Genomic DNA, 19981 nt, shown 5'->3' with positions numbered 1-19981 from the left:
TTAATTTTTTTTTCTAGTTATTTACATCATTTTCATACAGCCATAATCTGTTAAATTACAATACTGGAAGAGCACATGATTGACAGCCACCACACTCACTCCTATACAAAGACAAACTATGTACATACACTTGGATATCAACTGGAAAATGCAACTGGTGCAAGAGTAACTGGGACGCACGGGAACGCAGGTAACGTGCCCGTCACCTCTTCTTTGTTTACAGAACTTGTTTCAAGCTCAAGCAGACTGAACACCTGGGAAAAAATTAATTTGTCCCCCTTTTCGCTCCTGATTTTTTTTATTAACCTAGTCATCTTCCATAGCTATTTATACAAAGTGGTTTTATTTGCAGGCACATTGGGGAGCCCCCATTCATGTGTCTTTGAGTGCAAGCTTTTGCTAGGCATGTCAGAAGCGCTCCCCTCAGCTGGTTTGTAAGTGTTCCCACTGTACGGATGGCACTGAAGAAGTAACGAAGGGTGAGTTTGGTGACTAGTTCCAGTGATGACAAAAGTGCTCTCATTACATGTAAAGGTATTAGGTATTACTTGTGTAATGAGTTCACTAAATAGTTTCAGTTTAACATAAAAGAGTTAAAAGTCTTTTATATTCTTCCCCCCACTTCCTTCTCTGCTGATAATGTCTAGAGTGCACACGATCAATTGTCTAGACACAAAAACCTCTCTGAGTCTGAACTTTGTCCTAGCAAACCTGCAGCCTGAAGCTTCATCATCTTCCAAGTATCCCACGAGCAGGGCACAGGGTGGGGAAAGGCCACACCACTGACCTTCCTGATGAAGTCATCAATACAGCACCAGGTCCCAACAGCCCACTGCTATAGAGTGTGGGAAGGTGATGACACCATTGTGTTTCCTCAAACCATCATCTTTTTTTTCAAACAATCAAAAATTTTGTCTAGAATTTTTGGAATTGCTTTTCCATCCATGCCAGCTCCCCAGCCCCACAGATTTCCACTTCATCTTTCCATAGGCACAGTGCTTGCATGTTTTAAGTATGAATAACCCCTCAAGAGTCAGTAGATTATAACCAAAATGTTTTTCTTTCATGGCTCTAGAATATTATCTCCACTATCAGCCCTGGAGATGGATCATTGGAATAGCCATTTTTTTTCCTGCGCTGATCTTTCTATTCTATAAACCTGATATAATTCCTTTATTGCTTCTATTAATCTTCTCCTAATATGAATGAGGATGACTGGTGTTAACTGCAATGTTAACAGAGTCTTAGCAGGAAGGCCATCATCTTTATGTCCTACAAATAACCCAGGTTGAAGGGGGGGAAATCAACTGTTGTTGCATTATTTTTTCCCCACCTCCAACAGAATCACAACTCTTTGCCATGCTAGAGATGGCTTTTGCAGATTAGAAGGCAAGTGCTCAAGAAAATAGTTTTAAAACCAGGACTAGCTGTTCGCCAGTCTGCTCATGACTTCTCATGGATGCCAGAGATGGCTGTGCAAACAGGGTCTGCTGCAGTGTTCAGACACTGAAGAGCTGGTGAAGAATGCCTCTCCAAAGGGTGAGTTTCCACATGCTCTGAGCAGCTGAGGCTAAACCAGATGATGTGCTAGTTCTGCGATGCTTATTACAGTGCCAAATGCTTTAGATGGCTTCTTTCTCCTCCCACTTCCCCTTTTCAGTAATAAGCTCTACCTGCAATTTGGGAGAAATATGGCAGTTCCTTCACTGTCTCCTGGTGTCTGCTCAGCCAGGAGTTAATGTAATTTAAAAGAGAAATAAAAGAAAAAAAGCATTGCTCTATGTAGCTGCCCCAGGGACAGCCTGAACCCTGAGACGGGCAGAGCACAAAAACTTGCTAAGTTGTCAATAGGGCCTTGCCTTGGGCCTGCCTAGATGAAGGCAGGGTGGTTGCTGGGTGTCTGGCCCAGTCACCCAGGACTGGGCTGTTACATGTCTCAACCAGTGCCCAAGGGTTTAGGCTACAGGACTGGCAGGTGTGGGCACTGCTGGAGTCCATGCCCATGAGGGACAGTAGTGGTACCCATAGCGACATTTCCCACAGACTACTCATTCCCCTGGGGCCTCTAGCACCACCAGCAGGCTGACAGCAGCCATCTGCTGCTTTCACCTCCTTCCTCTTCATTTTAATCATAAAATGGAAAAAAATAACCAACACAAAACCTCTTGCCTTTCTCTCCTACCAGCCTACTGGGTCCTGTGATTTCTGTCACTGCTGCTCCTTCCCTTTCACACTGAATCTCTAAGCTAACGGTGCCCGGGCAGATGTGGGGTCCATACTGAGAACATGAGGGCTTGTTACACCTCCAAACAGCTCTGTGGCAGAGCCCTTGCCTAATACCACATAGTTAAATCCTAGAATTTTGCTTTCCCTTTTTAAATCTTTGATGCAGTCTTGTTACACATGCATGTGTATGTGAATGAATTTTAAACCCATGAACCCCAGGTTCTAATGACAGTAACCCCAAAGCAGTGTATTCCTGCCTAGCACATGAGTGCTCTGTCCTTGCTGTGCTAAGCTGATAATTGGACATTAAAGGCTTTCACCACTGATGAACCTGTATGTAAAGCAGCTGTGAGCTGGTGATGCACTGTGGTTCTTCAGAAAGCATTACCCAGTCTGTGAAATGCAGAGGCACCAGAAACCAGCTGGCTTTTACTTTCCTTTTGTAACATCTTCCATCCTACAAGAGCCAATTGTATTTTTAATATCTTATAATCCACAGCGGTGCAGAGCTGGCCACAGATGGCAATGAAACAAGTTTGCTTGTCTCTGATGGACAACAAATGTGTGAGGTGTTCAGTACCACTTCTAAGCATAAATGAAGTGCATTAGCCTCACTGCCAATGTTTGGGTAGGCTGGATGCTAGAGCAACTCCACAGGCTGCACCCAGGTTCTTCTGCTTTACTCCTGCCACCAGAGGAATGAGACGGAGGCCTGAGAAGATGCAGGAGTGTTGGCACTATGCAGCATTGGCCATTAAATGCTCACATGGGGAGAGGCTTCTGGTCCTGCAGTCAGTGAAGGGCAATGTTAGTATAGCATCAAGGGAGGTAGAGAGGGAGCACAGAAGAGTTGGTAGATACATGGAAGACAGAAAGAAAAAGGAGTAATAACGGAAATAACACTGTAGTAAAAAACTTTGGCCTCTCTGTTCACATTGTCAAAGCAAAATAGCTGTTATGGAAGAAAAAAAGTGTCCTGAAGTAATAATCTGGAACTTGTTACAGTAATGTTGCTACAGTGCTTTGGGCCACTGACCCAAACTATGGCATAATAGTTTCCTGTTAGGGCTGGAAAGGAATCCTAGACTATGTGTGTCCTATATAGCTGGTGTCACAAAAGTTAAGGACTTGATTCTGGAAGGTGCTGGCCTAGGTTCAGAAAAGCACTTCACTGGATTCACCTTTAATTAAGCCTGTCAGACATGGTCTTAAGTGCAGTGGGGCTGTTTGCATGCTTCCCTAGTGTTAAGCACACACATTTAAGTTGGCAGGTATACCAGGCCCAGAGTGACCAGCTCTCTGAGCTCTACGTGGTCGGTCTGTGTGTTAAACCACTGTAATAAAAACAAACTAAACCCAAACCAGAGCACCTGTTAACTGCCATCCTTATGCCTCACCTGTGGGTACTGCTGACATGTCCCACTCATACCAATGCACCAGTCTCCTTTTGTTACACTAGGTAACACAGTCTGTCATGCTCTTCTCAGTATTTTAGGATCAGTTCTTGAAACAGTTGATAGAGAGAGGTCAGATAGTCCTCAATGAACCGTTCCTCTTTTCATGTTAGTCTCCCTCCCCAGTTCCTCTCCCTCCACAGAGCAGCTGAGAATCACAGCCTTTCCTGCTGCCAGGTGTGCATCAGCTCTCACACACCATGAGGCTTGGGTGTAAAAACAAACTACAAGCTGAACAAATGCCATGCAGTGACCATGAAGAGATGGGTTTTGCTTCCTTGTCCTCAGCAGTCTTGTCGCTTACTGCTGATGGGTTCACAGCTGGGTTTAGAAAATACTTGAAATTTCAAGATGAAAAATTAATGGTTGATAGAACTGAATCAGCCTTCTGGAGGGAGTAGTGTTGAAACAGGTGATGCCTGTTTCTACTTGGGAGATGTGCAATGCCTGTGGACTGGCCATAGCCTTCTCCATGGAAGAAATGCCTTTCTAGTCAGGTGATGGTCACAGATGGGCTGACCCGTAGAGTACTTCTGCTTCTTCACTGTCCTTATAAGGTGTTCACAGTCTGAAAGGAGTGTTTGGTAGAAGTGCCTTAGTGTTGTAGGTGCTCATCTTTCAGAGACTTCACCCAGGCCAGTGATTCCCTGAACACCATCTTGGGGCTCCCTAGAGTTGATGACAGAGGCTTGTCAACATGACGGGTGCCTGAAGACAAAATGGACGCACCACCAGCTGGGCTTGAACATGTATGGCAAATCCACATGCCAGGGAAGTCTTATACATAGAAGCCAAGTCTTGGCACGATTCCCACCAGGGGTATTTTCTCTTACTGAAGTTTGAACTAGCAGGTCTGATGATGCTGCAGTACCCATCACATGTAAATACAATTTTCGTTTTTTTTTTTCATATTTATTTTCTACTCTCTTGTTTTTTAAAAAGGCAGTTCAGAAGATTACATTGTACGTAACAGGGAAGTGAATAACACCAGCACTTATGGTTCCTTTTAGTTATGTTTTGAAGATGGCATAGTAGTCAGGTAGAATCAAACTGCTATGGTCTATGAAACCTAAAAACCCAAGGGAAAAAAAAAAAGAGAAATGGTAAGATAATATCCTCATGTGCATATTGTACATAAAAAGACTCTGAAGAACTAATTGCTACAGTGACAGAATTGGGCAGCTTGATTTCTGCAGCACTGACATCAGCTATGCTGGTACTGCAGACCCAGAACATTGCCTTGGTCCTTGCCAGGCTCGTAATTTATAGGCATAACTGGTTTGTACCAAAACCTGCCAAAGACATTAATTTGCTTTGGGTCCATCCTATCATATCCCTGAGTGAGTTATTTCCATTCAGGTGGGCCTCTTTCAGACCCCACTAGACCTGATCCCCCCAGAATTGTCTGCCTTAGACAAACCTTATGCTTTATATTCAGTTCAAGTATGGCCATTCCTTGATGTCGAAGGCTAATGAGGCAAGCAGAGTTAGAATGACTACCCTTTCTGCAAGCATGCCCTGTGCCAGAAGGCCTGGCTTTGTCAGCTCTGCAAAGGTAGTTTTTTTTATCAGCTTTGATCTTTCACTCTATTATGATTTCATTAATGTGTCCCACTAGTAAATCTACACATCTTTGCTCAGCTCATGCCACTGGTTAATGACATGAATAGTTCATTACCTTGCTAATGATTTTATAATGGTGATTTATCTAAGTTTGTTTAAAGAAACTATCTTGTTTAAGTGTGCTTCCTTCAAGTGGCTATTTGCTGAAGCCACTTGTCTTACCAGCACATCCTGCTGAACTTCAGACAAACCCTCGTTCCAATTTCTGTCATATTAGCTATAGTTCTGAGTATGCCTGGGCCAGCTTTAGTGACTCAGAGGCACTTAATGGCTTTCAAATACAAACTGAGTCACCTCTGAGGGTCACTGCTCAACCCAGCACTGGAAGAGAAGCATAATACTGCCTAGAAATCTTATGAAAAATCAAGCAGCTGGAGAGACTTCTGGAAAACCAGTCTCAATGTTTGTGGGATGCTAAAGGCCTCATGGAAATCACTGGAGTTCTCAACAGAGCTCAACATCTTGTAGCAACACCCCCTTTAAAACAGCTTCATCCTTTCTAAGTTGGTCACCACTCTCCTGGAGGAGTGAGCCAAATACTGCTCAAAGGCTCAGTCACTGGTGTCAGCAGATCTAGGCCAGCTGCACACCCTAAAGCTTCTGCCAGACCTTGTGACTGGAAGAGAGCAGCCTTGTCTCTAGCAGCATGTCGAAACTACAACGCCCTGTGCATTCATCCTAGCACATGCTAGGAAGTAGAAGGGAAATTCTTACTGCCAGGGAATATATGCATAATATATGTGGTGAATTTTAATGTAATTATTAATTTATACACATAAAAATCCCATAATACAAAATTAATTTTGCCTTAAGCTTTTCTGTATTTTTCTTAAAAGTATGACCTGTGGTTTTTTATGAGCACCTAGCTGGTGAATGTAGTAATACAAGGGCAGGCTCCACTCCTGCACCAGATCTCATTGTCATTTGTCTTCAATACCTAACGCTTGTCTTCAGCATCTGACAGTAAGTGTAGGTTAATGCTGGTTTGCAAAGGCCTGACCTCAGCTGAAATATCCAGAGTTCAGCTCAGCATCAAAACCAGAGCAGACTTGGCACAGGCTGTGCAAGGGGCCATGCCCTGACCTCCTGCTGTGTCTCAGACCTAGCCTGTTCCAGAGGAGAGTTGTTAGTTTGGGGTTGTAAATAATCTATTCATACCTTATGAATTAAAAAAGTACCTAAAAGTATAAAAAAAAAAGCATGCCTCTCTTACAATGCCAGTCTTGCTATTTCCCCACTGCATCGCTTATGGCTGGATGTGGAAGACAGGACAGATCTGTGTGTGGGACATGCAGTGACACTCAGTCATAGCTTGGAATCATAGAATCATTTTGGTTGGAAAAGACCATTAAGATCATTGAGTCCAACCATTAAGATAATCATTGAGTCCAACCATACTTTGTTATGTATTGGCTCAACGTTCTGTCTTCCTTCAGGCACCAATGCTATTTACTTTCAATATCGGAAGAACAGACATGCAGCTAGAGCATGATGATTTATAAAACAAAATGAGAGTAGGCTCCACTTCATTAAACAGCCAGCACGTGCCTGCACATCGCCACATAAGGAGGCAGCACAGGTTTGTCTACGTGAGTTTCTTTCACAGCCTCTAGCTCTAAACGTTGTCTAGACCTCATGGTGCATTCAGTGGGTGTTGGAGAAACAGCTGCTGGATTTTTTTTTTTTCTGTAGAACAATAGTGTTATTTGATAGTCTTAGAAAAATGAATCTCAGCTTACCTTGTTAGATGCCTGCTTAATTCATGAACTTCCATTTCAGTGCTTTTAAATTCATTAAGCTCTTTCCGAATGGCTGCCTGCAAAGGACAAATAAATGTATAAATGATGGAGACCAAAACAAGCTCACTTTGTTCTCAAAATAGTATATTAAAGCTAAAGCAGACAGATAACATTATCAGAGACAGAGATAACATCAGAGAGAAAGAAAAGCATTAAAAATACTTTAAAATGTGAAAAGGAACAGAGATAAACATGTTCTAAGGTGCATAAAGGGAAGAGAAAAATGCATCAGCGGAATGGCTCAATTTGAAGACACACAGAAACACAGATATGAAAACACTTTCAGGTACAAAATCCAAATCAACGTAAGCATGAGGAATAGAAAACCAGAGGTGACTGGAAATATTGAAGAATAAAATAGGGTGGTGTGGAGGGATTTGGCTTCAGAGAGAGATCTCTCAAAGGCTTCAGAACCTCTTTGAGATTTATTCCCTCCCTCATCTACCAATTGGAGAATATAACTAAGTTAGTTGACTAAGATCTTGTCCAATGTGGTGAGGTAAAATGGAAAAACCTAATTTAACCCAATACATTATGGTCTGTGGGCAGCCTGGAGGAAGCTTCTTTTTATTTTTTCAGATAAGTTTATGCTATATTAACTTACCCAAAGCCAAACTAAAAAATCCCTCTGTCAGGAGAAAAACAGTGGTATCAAAAGTAAGACTTGTAAGTCCTTGTTTAGATTATACAAGAAGAACAGGCTGCCCTTTCCTCAGTGAATAAAACCAAGAGCACCATAAATGAGTGGCATGGCCAGGAATCCTGCTCCTGGTGTTGAAACACTGGTCAACATGGTCTCCATCACTGTATGAGTCCCACAGCAGGAAACAGGTACCTCAGAATCTTTAAAACAACATAGCCATCATAGGGTGTCCAAAGCATGGCAGTCACCGATCAAAGTCATAGTCCTCTTTTCTTAGAGTGGCCAGAAAATGTTTAAGTCTTCTTCCTGAGACAACATTAAAACCCTCAGGATCTAACTGATACAATTTGCCATCAATTTAAACCCTCTGCCACCAGTGCTGACATCAGAGACACCACTTGGTGCTCAGAGGACAGCATGTTCAATACCCAGTGTATGGCTTTTCTGTATCTGCAGGGATTATGTGATCTCAGTTTAGTGGAATGGGGCAGAAATCCCAAGTTAAGGCTCCTCTTGTAACACAATAGAGAGATGTCATCTGGCTTTGGAGAGACAGAGCCAGTTATTTGGCCTGCTGCCGTATTTGCACCATTGTGGCACAGCAATACTGGCAAGAGCTGCTGTCATATTGCTCTGCTAGGTCTTGGAGGAGCTCTTAGATGGCAGCATTATGTGGCAAGGTCAACAACCAACAAACAGGGCTGTCAACAAGACTTTTCCTCAAATGCCTGATACTCTCTCTTCTTTGTTTAAATAGTCTGCTAAACTTGCTCCTGGTTTCCACACATGCAGGAGTCTTCTTGCCAAAGATTTATGACTCAAACGACAAACCTTGTGAATGGAAAGAAATCACCATGTGTGGGAAAGGGACATCAGGTGGAGGTTTTCTCTTGACACTAGTGGGACCTGTGGGACCTGTGAGATGTTGTTCACCATGACATGCTCTAGCTATTGAAGTCATGGCTGGTTCGAAATTGCTCCACTTACTTTGTCGGCAGCGGTGAGTCGTGTCCAGGGTTTGTCTGCCCTCCTGTCATAGTCCTGCGCATCTGCCACTTCCACGTAGTCACTGAAGCGGATGAGGATCTTCCTTTCGCGTAGCTCTTCTACTGTGGGTCTTTGACTCAGCTGCAGGAAGGAGTGGAAAAAGACATCAGGACTTCACTTCTTCCCTCCACAGTGCTGCTTGGGAATTTATTTTACTACAACCATCATTATGGTAACAGGAGGGTTCAGATATTCCCAGAATGGTTGTTTTTATCGACCTTTTTTGGGTGATAACCTCTTGTTATAGCACCGTGGATACCATCCCACCTTGCTGCTGGAGCAGCTCACTGTTGTTTGGGAAGCAGCTGTGGCTGGAAATGCTAATCCCTGGCTGAGGCTGATCAGCCCTGGTAGAAATGAGATATAAAGCAAGAAAGTCTCCTAGTGCACCAGTGTCTCAGAAGAGATGACAATCGTAACTTGGCTTTAAAACTCCCTGCACGGGCTCTATGCTCCCCAACTGTGTGCTGCCGTGTGCACTTCTGTGCTGCCTAGGAAGAGTCAAGCAAAGGCTGAATGTGTAAAAGGTGACAAATGTCTTACCATCCTGATACTCTGCAGACTTGTCCTTACCTTCAGAAAAGGCAGGAAGGATGATGACTGGTGCTCACTGAACTTTTCACTGCAGTTCTATTTTGTGTCACAGCATATTTGACTTTTAACAGTTTACACTGTATGCTACCAGCAAAAAAAAAAATTGCAGGGGTGGATTGAATCATGTCAAGAAAGCATCTTCATTGTTCCAAAGCATTTCTTTCATGTTTCACAGCAGAATAGGAAGCCACAGATCAAAACCCTCCTCTCAAATAAGAAACAGTAGAGTGCTGGTAGTCCATGGATTGTACAGCCAGTGATATGGCTGGGGACAGGAACTGATTTTAGGGATCGATTCTCCTTGTATGCACAACATCCCAGTTAGCATCAACAGCACAACGGCTTCTGAAGAAAGTGCTACATGTATGTGGACAGATGGCTGTCCCTTAGCTGACAAACTTCCACTATTGGGGTGAAATATTTGTAATTGTGATACACCAGGAAAATAGCATCCTGCTGACAATAAGCTACATAGTATTTGATGCTGTTCCCACTCCCTAGCAATGGTTGTGTTTTGCAGTACATCACCCTTGAGAAGAGTGAAAGGTCTAAACATTTAATAAAATGCGTGAGAGTCTATTCTGCCAAGTTATTCAATTCCACCTTACTCCCAAATTAAAAATCTTAAGTTCCCTGCATTTCATTTTCCAGCAAGAATTAGGATTCAAAACAATGAGGATGATAAGCAGAGGGTGAAAAACTTTCTCCAGCATTTGGGTGCGAATGTAAATAGCCCCATTCTGCATATTTTTTTTTTTCAGATCCCTGTGTGCTTGTTCTTGATGTGGATGGTTGCCTCTTCTCATTTTAGAAAAGATAGTTGTGATGGGAGGTGACAGTGGGCCTCTCTCCTTACACTGATAGCCCTGAGCATGTTTGACCAAACACCTCATGTAGTCTGCAGGGCTGCACTAGCGCCCTGCCTGTATGATGCTCAGGACGAAAGGAATCCGTTTCTACCCTCTGGCTGCAGCCCTCACATGTTGCACACACCAAAGGCAGAGAAATCAGAGGACGAGTGTAACTAGGAGCACAACTCTATGCTGTGCCACATAATGCCCTTGCATAAGACAGTCAGCATCAGTCAGGTTGCAGCTTGGCAGTTCATGTGTTGTCTCTAAAGCCATTTGAGGGTAAATTATCTGGTTTCAAGCAGAACAACTATGAAACTTCTGAATATTGCAAAGACAGTTTTCTCACAGACACCTTATTCTATGGGAGGCAGGAAGTTTCCTGGGCGAGCTTCTCTGCATGCCACACAATATTCCTTCTCTTTCTTCCAAAAGCTTCCCAAGAAAAGCCCCATTTTGTACACCCACATTCAGGTCAGCCAAACAGCAGGTATACAATGAAGGTAGCAAGTAGCCCACCTTTCTGAACTGAGGCTACGTGTTTTGGGGACATAACTTTTTTGGCATTTCTTTTTAGACAACATAATAAACACATCTCCAAGACAGGGTAGCATGTGAGAAAAGCCAGAGGGCACAAGAAAGTGAATCGAAGCATGTATAGATTTGAAAATGTTATTTTTCATTGTAACAGAACAAAATTGGCTCTTCAGTCTGCAGCCCTAATACCTACACCTCAGTCACCTGCAAGCCAAACACGCAGTGCAATCAATAGACCAGCTTTTAACAAAAGTAACCAGGCTTTGAGTATAATGATAGTTAGATGGTGAGTGAGGCTTCTGTCTGTCCTACACAGCCCATCTTCAGCATGATTTCAAGTTGGTAGGATTTTCTATTGCTGCAGGATTGTCAGCACTGATACATTATTATTCAGGTGGCACAGCAGAGTTTTGCTTCCAATTACTTAAAATCTATCCCCTGACTATGGGAACAGAGAATCTTCATTCTGAAATAATACTATGACTACATTCAAAAAATTCAGAAATAAGGGGCAGGCTCCATCTATACTTGTATCAACTACTTCTTTTATTACAACAGCATGAATTAAGGATGAGTCACCTCTACCGTCTGGACATTTCTCAAGTGTTACCGTTTTCAGACATAGCCTAGATATTGTTTCAGATTAGAACAGCACCAACAAAATATGAAATCCTGTGAATTAAGCTCTGTGTTTCTCAATGGCTACAAAGGAAGCAGGAACTCCTATAAGCTTTCCAAAGTGCAAGAGGACTTTTGAAAAATTATTTGCTCTATTTCACAGCTTCTGTCAGCTCTTGACATTAGCCAGCTTTCACGTTTGTGCTAATCAAAGTGATTAACAAATTTATACACATGAGAAAGCAAATGGCTGTTGACACACTGAAATGCGCCATGCCAGGATGTTGTCTAGGTAGTGGCAAGAAGGCAAAAGCATCAAGCACAGAGGTGGTGGTGCTTCTGCTGGCAATGTGAATTCATTGCAGGTATTCATCTCAATGCTGCACTGGGTCTTAAACAGCTAATCTGGCTTTCTTGGTGGTCTAGGTATGTGTTAAAAGCAAAGAAATGATTGCAAATGTTAAGGGTCACAGGATGACGTGAGACACATCTGAAGTAAGTTGTCAGGTTCTCAAATGCTTAAAAATCAAATCGGTGATCTGTACATTTTACACTACTGAAACTCACTGTAACCCTTCAGTGGGTGTGAAGGATAGTGCACTGAATTATACATGAAAAAATGTCAAGGGCATAAGCACAGTGTTAATGCCAGTTTTTTATTCTTAGGTGACAACTGAGCCTAAGACAGACTAAAAGCTGCTTCTTCCTCTGAAGTCATACAACTATTACTGTATATTATTTTTAGATGCCTTGTCTTCACTTTAGAAGCCTACAAACAGTGCATTTTCAGGTACTTATATGCCCAATTAGGTACTTACATGCCCCACTGTCTCCATCCCCATAGAGCAGCTGGAGCAAGTGAGACCAAGCAACCAGCTCAAGGTGACCCAGGAGGTTTGGGGCAGAGCTATAAACAGAATAAAGATGCACTGACTCATGTCAGTGATCTGGTTATGAAGAGAGTCCTGAAATCAACAGCTTATGCCATGGGTAGCTATAAGTCTACATATATTTACATATATAAATACACACACAAAATACGTTCTGTACATTAAACCAAAGTGCCAGTTAGCTCATACTAAATGTAAAGAGGGAAAACCACACTGTGTGGTTTTCTAAAATCAGTTATTTAAAGCTACATTATCTGAGCAGTTAACAAACTGCCCTTGGACTTTCTCATGCCATTGCAGAGATTTCCTGTGAGCTGCTAAGCACAAGGGTCTCTCAGTGTGTCTGGGCTACCCAGAACACCCTTAGCTCTTAAGTACCTGGGGAAACAGCATTGCAGAACACACTCTAAGTGACTCCACTGTATGTGTGAGTTTAATGTCTCTTCACATTGAGGGCACAGCTCACTTGAGCATTCACCTTGGAGTTTATGACCATTTTGCTGAGGTCTTGAGTCAAAATTACTTAATGCTACTCAGTCCTTATTGGGCAACACTTGAGAGTGAACTCTGCTGCTTCTAACAGGCAGAAAGAATAAAGCATGTTCAAAACTTATAGTGAAAGGACATAAGCATTTTTATTTACCCTCTTTGGGAAGAGTTGTGAGCTGAGGGAGCAGGATAAGCTTAATTGTGAGTGAGCTATTGTGACTATGAACCAGGGCAAAACACCCTTTCAAAGTCAATAGATTTGCATTAATGCAAAAGCAGTGTAAAATTAGAACAGCACCTCCTAGGTCTTGTCACAGGTCAAGTTTTCCTTTCTATATTCTCACTGGAGATAAAAATGGGCACAGCAGGTCTAGGGAAGTTCTTCTACCTCTCTGCTCTGCCCTGGTGAGACCACACCTGGAATACTACATCCAGTTTGGGGCTCCCGAGTTCAAGAGAGACAAAGAACTGCTGGGGAGAATCCAACAGAGAGCCATGAGGATGTTTAGGGGACTTGAGCATCTCCCCTATGAAGAGAGACTGAGATCCCTGGAGCTAATTAGCCTGGAGAAGAGAAGACTGAGAGGGGATCTCATCAATGTCTATAAATACCTGAGAGGTGGGTGTCAAGTGGAGGGGGCCAGGCTCTTTTTGGTGGTTCACAGTGATAAAACAAGGAAGAATGGGTTCAAACTTGAACATAGAGGATTTTACCTCAACCTGAGGAGAAACTTCTTTACAGTGAGGGTGACAGAGCACTGGAACAGGTTGCCCAGGGAGGTAGTGGAGTCTCCTTCTCTGGAGACTTTCAAAACCCACCTGGATGCATTCCTGTGCAGACTACCCTAAGTGATCCTGCTCTGGCAGGGGGGTTGGACCTGATGATCTCTGGAGGTCCCTTCCAACCTCTGATATACTGTGAGACTGTGAAATGAAGCAAACCCAAACACCACCACCAGGTATACTGAAATGGGACAGAGTCTTGCCTGCCCAGTCATGGGATTTAAACAAATGTAAACTGCTGAGTTTGCTCCACTTCAGTCACTGTGAAGCTTGTTTCCTTGTCTCTCCCTTGTTGCCTATTTTGTTACCTTTTTAAAGTGTTGTGGTTATTTAGGGAAGAAGTCAAAGTGAAAAACTACAGATCCTAGCTATCAGCACACACAACTCACTTTCTCCATTGCTCCCCATCTTTTGTAGTAAGATTCAGGAGCAAGATGTGATAAAAATGCCCTGCAGACCTTTCCCTCTGACTATAAATACAGTTTATCCAAATTAGCTGCTAACCTTTTTTCTCCTCTGACCTTTCCCTTTCCTTTCACCTCCCACTGATGAGTCCCACCTCTCTCAAGAGTTCATTATTTTGAACAGCCTTTGCTGATGCAAGCCAGTGGAGGTCAATTAAAAGACGGAACAGCAAAACATTTCCCAGTGAGGCTCCAGTGAAAAAAAGAGTTTAAATTGTACCAGTGTTGGAATTTAATGGGAGCAAAGATTTCAGATGATTGCCTGGATTTTAAGAAACAGCACACCTTAGCATTTTAGTTGTTGATAGTCCAGTTATGACATTTTTAGTTTTGCAGCTAGACCTTGAGGAAAAAACAGCTGTTGGCAGTGGGGGATAGGAAGCAGTAAACAGCTCTGTGGAACAGGGAACATGACGCTTTCTGAGAGAAGAGAAGGTTTTAAAAAAAAAAAAAAAGAGTTTTATTCCCCTTTACAAGTGATTTGTAAGGAGTTCTCTGAATCCAGGCTACAACTCTCTGTAATAGAAGTTCTCAGAGGGAGTTCAGGCTTGTGTTAATTGACCTTGGTGTTCAGCCAAATCTGCTGTGGTGCAAATAGGATAAATTCATAGTAATTCCAGGGGGGCCAGATCTCCTCATGGAGGGGACCTGCCTGCCACACTTCTCCCAGAGGGCCTCTATACATTAATATTCCTGGGATGGGCTTGTGGGCCAAGACCAGTTCTCAGAGAAAAACCTTTTCTAATCCACATGCCCTTCCACTCAAATGACACAAGTGCATGCACCCAAAGGTGCTTGGTGAGCCCTAAGGGGCAGGGAGAGGGAGCATAGGTGTGGCTGAATGCGCAGAGCCCATCCATAGGCATCTCAAGTGACAGGCAAATACATTGTACCTCTCCTTCCTTGGGCAAAAGGGACACAAGCTACGGAGAAACTGTACCAAACAGCATTGACCTCCATGTTGTTCTTTGACTGAAAGCTATTCCCTATCCCCAGGTAATTTGGAGTTAGGAGTCAGAGAGGATGAAAAGTACTGAAAGGGGCAGCTCTCTATAGGTCGCCTGATTCCTTTCATTTTTTTTTTTTTTTAAAGAAATTGCCTGTCCAGATGATGAATTCAGCTGGGTATTTATTGCTGACTTTAATAAGGCATCTAGACCTAGCAAGGTAATCTTACTTATTATAGCATGTCATGTTACAACTTATCATCATAATACTGTAACAAAATGTCAGCACTGATGAAATTTTAAGAGCGGCTTTTTTAATGGATGAAGTGGGTTTGTTCCCTTAGAGTTGGAATGATGCCACCAAAAAAACTGGGGACTAGCAGTTTTTAAAGTGCAAGGTCAAAAGTCTTGTTGTCAGTTTCTGCAGACCCCCCCTTCCCTTTTTATTGCCAGCTACATGTGGTTGCAAGGAGGAAACGTAGCACAAATTCCTTATATTGAATTTACCCTGTGGGCATGTGTGTGCATTAAAATTCCACGCAAACAGAAGGGTCTGCTGGGCAAAACACTTTCCGTGCTCAATTAAGCTTCTGCTTGATCTGAGATTTACAATCCTTTGGTAATCAGACTTCAGTACAAACTGACAGAAGGAGTCTGCCACTTTGCTGTAGACACAACGACACATCTGGGATGTGCTCATAGAAGGCAGAGCTGGGGAATAACTGCAGTTTTTGCAGGATTCACTGGGTAGTTGGCATTTTTAGCTGTTACCTATTCACATGCACCCTCTAGTGATTTATGAGCCTTTATGACAGTATTTTTGGTAGGTGAGAACAAAACTTATCATTAGACTGGGCTTACGGTTCTTTCATTAAAATTGCAAGTGTTACTAGAACAATTTACAACAGTTTAAAAAGATGATCACAATCAAACAATGCTAGGTCATGTTTCTGCCAACCTCACAAACATGGGAGAGAAAGATCTTTACTAGGGAAGAAGAAAGCAAGCTAAAAGGAATGTGACCTTTGTTCATTTGAGAGCCAACTGCCAGGGGCTCAGATGGATGCTGCTCTTGCTCTTGTTCAAACAAGAGAAAGAGGGAAATCTCATAGAAACTGCTGAGGTTTTCAGGGAGCACATACTGCTGCAACGCTATAGCAGCCAGGGTGTTTTAGCTGAGCAACAGACAAATCCATGTCTTTGTACCTTTCCTACAAAACTGTGGAGAATGGGAATTGTACAGCTATAATTCCGGCTGAGTTAGCAAGACCTCACTTCTCAGGCAGCAGATTAGGTATGGGTAATTTTGCTCTTCATCTGTTACAGTTGTTCATCAAATAGCATCAAGCTTTGAATTTGATTCCTGTACTTGTTTTCTCTTCAATATACAGGGAAATCAAATGCCTGGTACAACAGTACTTACAGGCTTTGTGCAGGGCACAAGTCCCATGAAATATGTGCAATGCAGTTAGGCTCTTTTCTTTCAGGTGGTGCTGCAAGGGGATGTAAGACCACTGTTGTCAGCTCTCTGGGTTGCATTTATTGCTCCTGCAGACAATAGGAGCTGTGGTCTGATGACCATGAACTCTGTTGATCTACATGAGCTGAGAGTAAGGCATGAGATTTTTAACCATGAAAGAAAGCAATCCAGCTCTCTGAATATAACCTTTCCAAGTATATTTAGGGCTCTTTCTTTGTCATTATTTATGCCATGAAAGCTTGTGATCACAGAAGTCAAAAAGATTAAGCCACCTGAAAACGCACAGGAAGGGAATGGTGCTGCCTCACAAACATGTAGATATTAGGGGGCTCTCTCTGCCTCTGGAGACAGGAAATAAGTTGGTGGTGAAATAAAGTTTATCTGCAGCAACAGGATGGATTTTGGCTGCATATGTTGGGGCAACTGTAGACATTCACACCATTTACACACTGTGTATCTGAAATTACTGTTCTTCAGTTTGAAGAGTAAATGACTTTAAAAGGGGAGGAAAATCAAACCCAAACTATGCAGTTTTGTTTGTCCACTCTGCTGATACAAGATTGCTTCCTGTGCTGTACACCATTTTGTGAGTGCCTGTCTCTTGTTTAAATGCCCCAAGTCACAATCTCCCTTTCCAGAAGTTTATTTCCTAGGTTTTGGATTGTTTTAGGTGGAATTTTGAAATGCAATCAGCATTGTTTTAACTTTACTCTCTTTGTAATGAGTGCAGAAGCCATTACATTTACAGGGAGCAGGGGTACACCAATACTAGGCTCTTTATCCTTCACTGTTTAAAGCTCCTTTGGTTTAGGGCACTACATCTTTTGCCCTGTTTCAAAATGTCACCAGCAATTCCTGCAAAGTGGTTCTCTTTGCTCTCTGTGGGTAACCTGTAACCTTGGTGATTTCTTTGAAAGACTTCTTTAAAAATTTTACACTCTACTTTTGAAAATGGTGCTGAGGAAAAGGAAAAATGCAAACAACTGCAGGAGGGAGAAAGTTACAGTAGTGTCATAATAGGATCAAAGTTGCTTCTCACCTTACGAGTTAATCTTCTTTTTATCTCTCGTTTTTCTTCCTGCTCCTCTTGCTCATTCCGGGCTGTAAAAGATTTACAAAGATCTCAGGCCGTGGACTCACCACAATGAGGCATGCACAGTATGCAACACAATAAGCCTCTCAATCAGTATATTGTTTCAGGACCTCTCTGATGCATAGTGTGTCCCTCTGGGGCTGGTGAACTTCTTCAATCCTTAGCTACCACCCTTATCACACACTTCATAAAACATCTACAGCCTCCTTCCTTTTTCTGTGTTGCGACCTCTTCATGCATGTCACTTTCTAGAAGAGCCAGGCAGTGAGCCAGCTCTTCAGAACCCATTATCTCCCTGCTCACAGGCCTGGTAGCCTCAGGGGGTTCAGCTAGGATATGGCTGGATTCTGCAAGGCTGCAAGGTCAATTTTGCAAAAGAAACACATGCATTTTCTTTTTCTCATCTACAGAATAATTCCTTGCAGATAATGGAATAAAAAAGTTAGAATAGGGGTGCCAGGCAAAATCTTCCACTTCCCATGACTTGAGCAGAGCTATGAGAGAGTGTCCTTCCATCATAAGCCTTCACAGCATCACACTGGAGCATAAAAGCACATCCTAGGGAAATTCAAGATTAAGCCAAAAGATGACATGTAAGTTCTTACCAGAGCACACCTCAACCATTATCCCTTAAGAGGCCAGTAACATTTGCATGCATTAATTCTTCAACTTAGGAGCAGGCTCTCATGCATATCTTTGCACTGAGCTTTACTAGAAGTCAGTAAAACTTCAAGTTTCTAAGTGCTCAGCTCCTTAGTCAGTTGGGATGTTTTCACTACTTCTGTGATGGCTGAACTGCTTCTTATTCCAAACACACTCATGCTTAAGAGACGACAGTAAACACAACTGATCAGCTTTCCCAACAAGTACCCTGTGACCCTGGTGTGATCCAGTTTTCTCGCAGATAGGACTAGCTCAGGCAGGAATAACTCTCTGCAGGAGAGATTATGGACCTCAAGGGCCAGTTTCGGATAGATAACTTGCTTTAAATTGCCCAGTTTTGGACTGAATGAAACTAAGGGGCAATCTCATGTTCCTCTCTGCTGATCCTGTGGGAGAAGCAGGCACCTTTAGCAGAGGGGCAGCCATAAATTCTTCAGCCATGACAGCACAAGTCAGCACTTGCACAAACCAACTGAGTCAAACCAAAAATAACATTAAGAAGGTCCTAACTCAACTGAAGTCTGCCCACAGTAGAGGAGATGCAGAATTTCAAACCAATGCATTTAAAACACCAAAATAAGAGCTAAGGTTCAGACCACAGAAGTCTCTGAGCAGGTTAAGCGGACCAGGCTGGAAGCCAAGTTGCTTGCTGCTCAGTACAGTAGAGCTGACAAGTCTATCACAACAGCTCACTGACTTCAGCAGGACTTGGAAATCTCCACTGAAGTGTGGAGATGTCTTACAATATACTTCTGATCTTTAAATGTTATTTTACCAAAAATACTGCTTACATTTTCAGGAGGAAGGAAACTGGTATTGGCGTAAAAAGAATAGAAGATTTCAGGGAGTCATAAATGGCTTTTAAAATGATAATTGGAATGTATTTGCACTGATGTATTTTTTCCTCTTTTCAGTGTTTCCTGTCCTTGCTGGGCTGGATTCTCTTCTAGCAATTGCTCCTCTAGCAATTGCCCACTTTCCCAAACAGAGTCACTACCAAGTCCTTGTATGATTAACCAGAGAGACACGGTGCTAAACAGAGCCCACACAAGGTCAGGGTAGAACTGCAAGCAGCCAAGGAGTTATGTGCAGAACTTATTTTATGGCTATGCATTTTTGTATTTGGAATATGATGTCTTTCTTTTCTCCTCACTTCTCAGCTCACCCCCCCACCTTCAGAGAGAGCCAGCCAGGCTGAAGACCTCGGGTCAGGTAAAAGCCAGAAATTAGGGATACATTCTTCTCCAAAACCAGAAAGTGACTTTGTTTTAGCTATTTGTTTAAATTTAATTAAATTATGTCAATCTTGTAAAGCTACAAAACTGTTGCTTTATTTTATCTTGTGTGCTCAGAAGATGATCTGTGTTCCTAGACCTGTGTGAGGATGGGTGGGTGTGGATATGATTTTCAGGCCTTATTTCTGTGCCAGTGTGAAATGTCCCCTGGTAGAGTCTGAGATTCTCAGAGATGCCTAACCATTATTTTGGTGAGGAAATTAGGCAACCCCAAATGTGCTGGGCTGACAACTCAACTATTTGTATCCATCTGTGAAGAGGCATGGGGGTGGTACATGAGGGGGACTGAGACATCCTTCCTGAGAAACTTGGCCAGCAAGAGTTAACTGCAAAACTCGTCTTTACCCTGCACGCTAACCTTGCAGGTCTGGACTCCTCTCACCTACATACTTCTGATTTAAATAAGAGTCAGTGAATTGGGTGTACTTCACTGAAGGATCATTCAGTGTCCCTGTTCTCTGTTTCTTTGTTGTGATTGCTACAAT

At 42.7% G+C, this 19981-nt stretch overlaps 1 protein-coding gene across 1 annotated transcript in view; it reads right to left on the bottom strand.

Moving 5' to 3' along the window:
* Window positions 1-6832: 6832 nt before the first annotated feature.
* Window positions 6833-19981, bottom strand: part of PHACTR1 (phosphatase and actin regulator 1) — a 326072-nt gene continuing 312923 nt past the window's right edge. Inside the window, exons 11-14 of the mRNA XM_054381958.1 lie at window positions 17485-17546; window positions 8733-8873; window positions 7043-7119; window positions 6833-6929 (exon numbers count right to left, since the gene is read on the bottom strand). Of these exons, the coding sequence (XP_054237933.1) occupies window positions 6833-6929; window positions 7043-7119; window positions 8733-8873; window positions 17485-17546 (377 nt within the window). The remainder of the gene's footprint in view (window positions 6930-7042; window positions 7120-8732; window positions 8874-17484; window positions 17547-19981) is intronic.

This window comes from Indicator indicator, chromosome 6 (genome assembly GCF_027791375.1).
Source record: "Indicator indicator isolate 239-I01 chromosome 6, UM_Iind_1.1, whole genome shotgun sequence".
In the NCBI taxonomy this organism is placed as follows: domain Eukaryota; kingdom Metazoa; phylum Chordata; class Aves; order Piciformes; family Indicatoridae; genus Indicator; species Indicator indicator.
The sequence above is the reverse complement of the archived record's forward strand: the minus strand, read 5'-3'. Positions and strand labels throughout refer to the sequence as shown.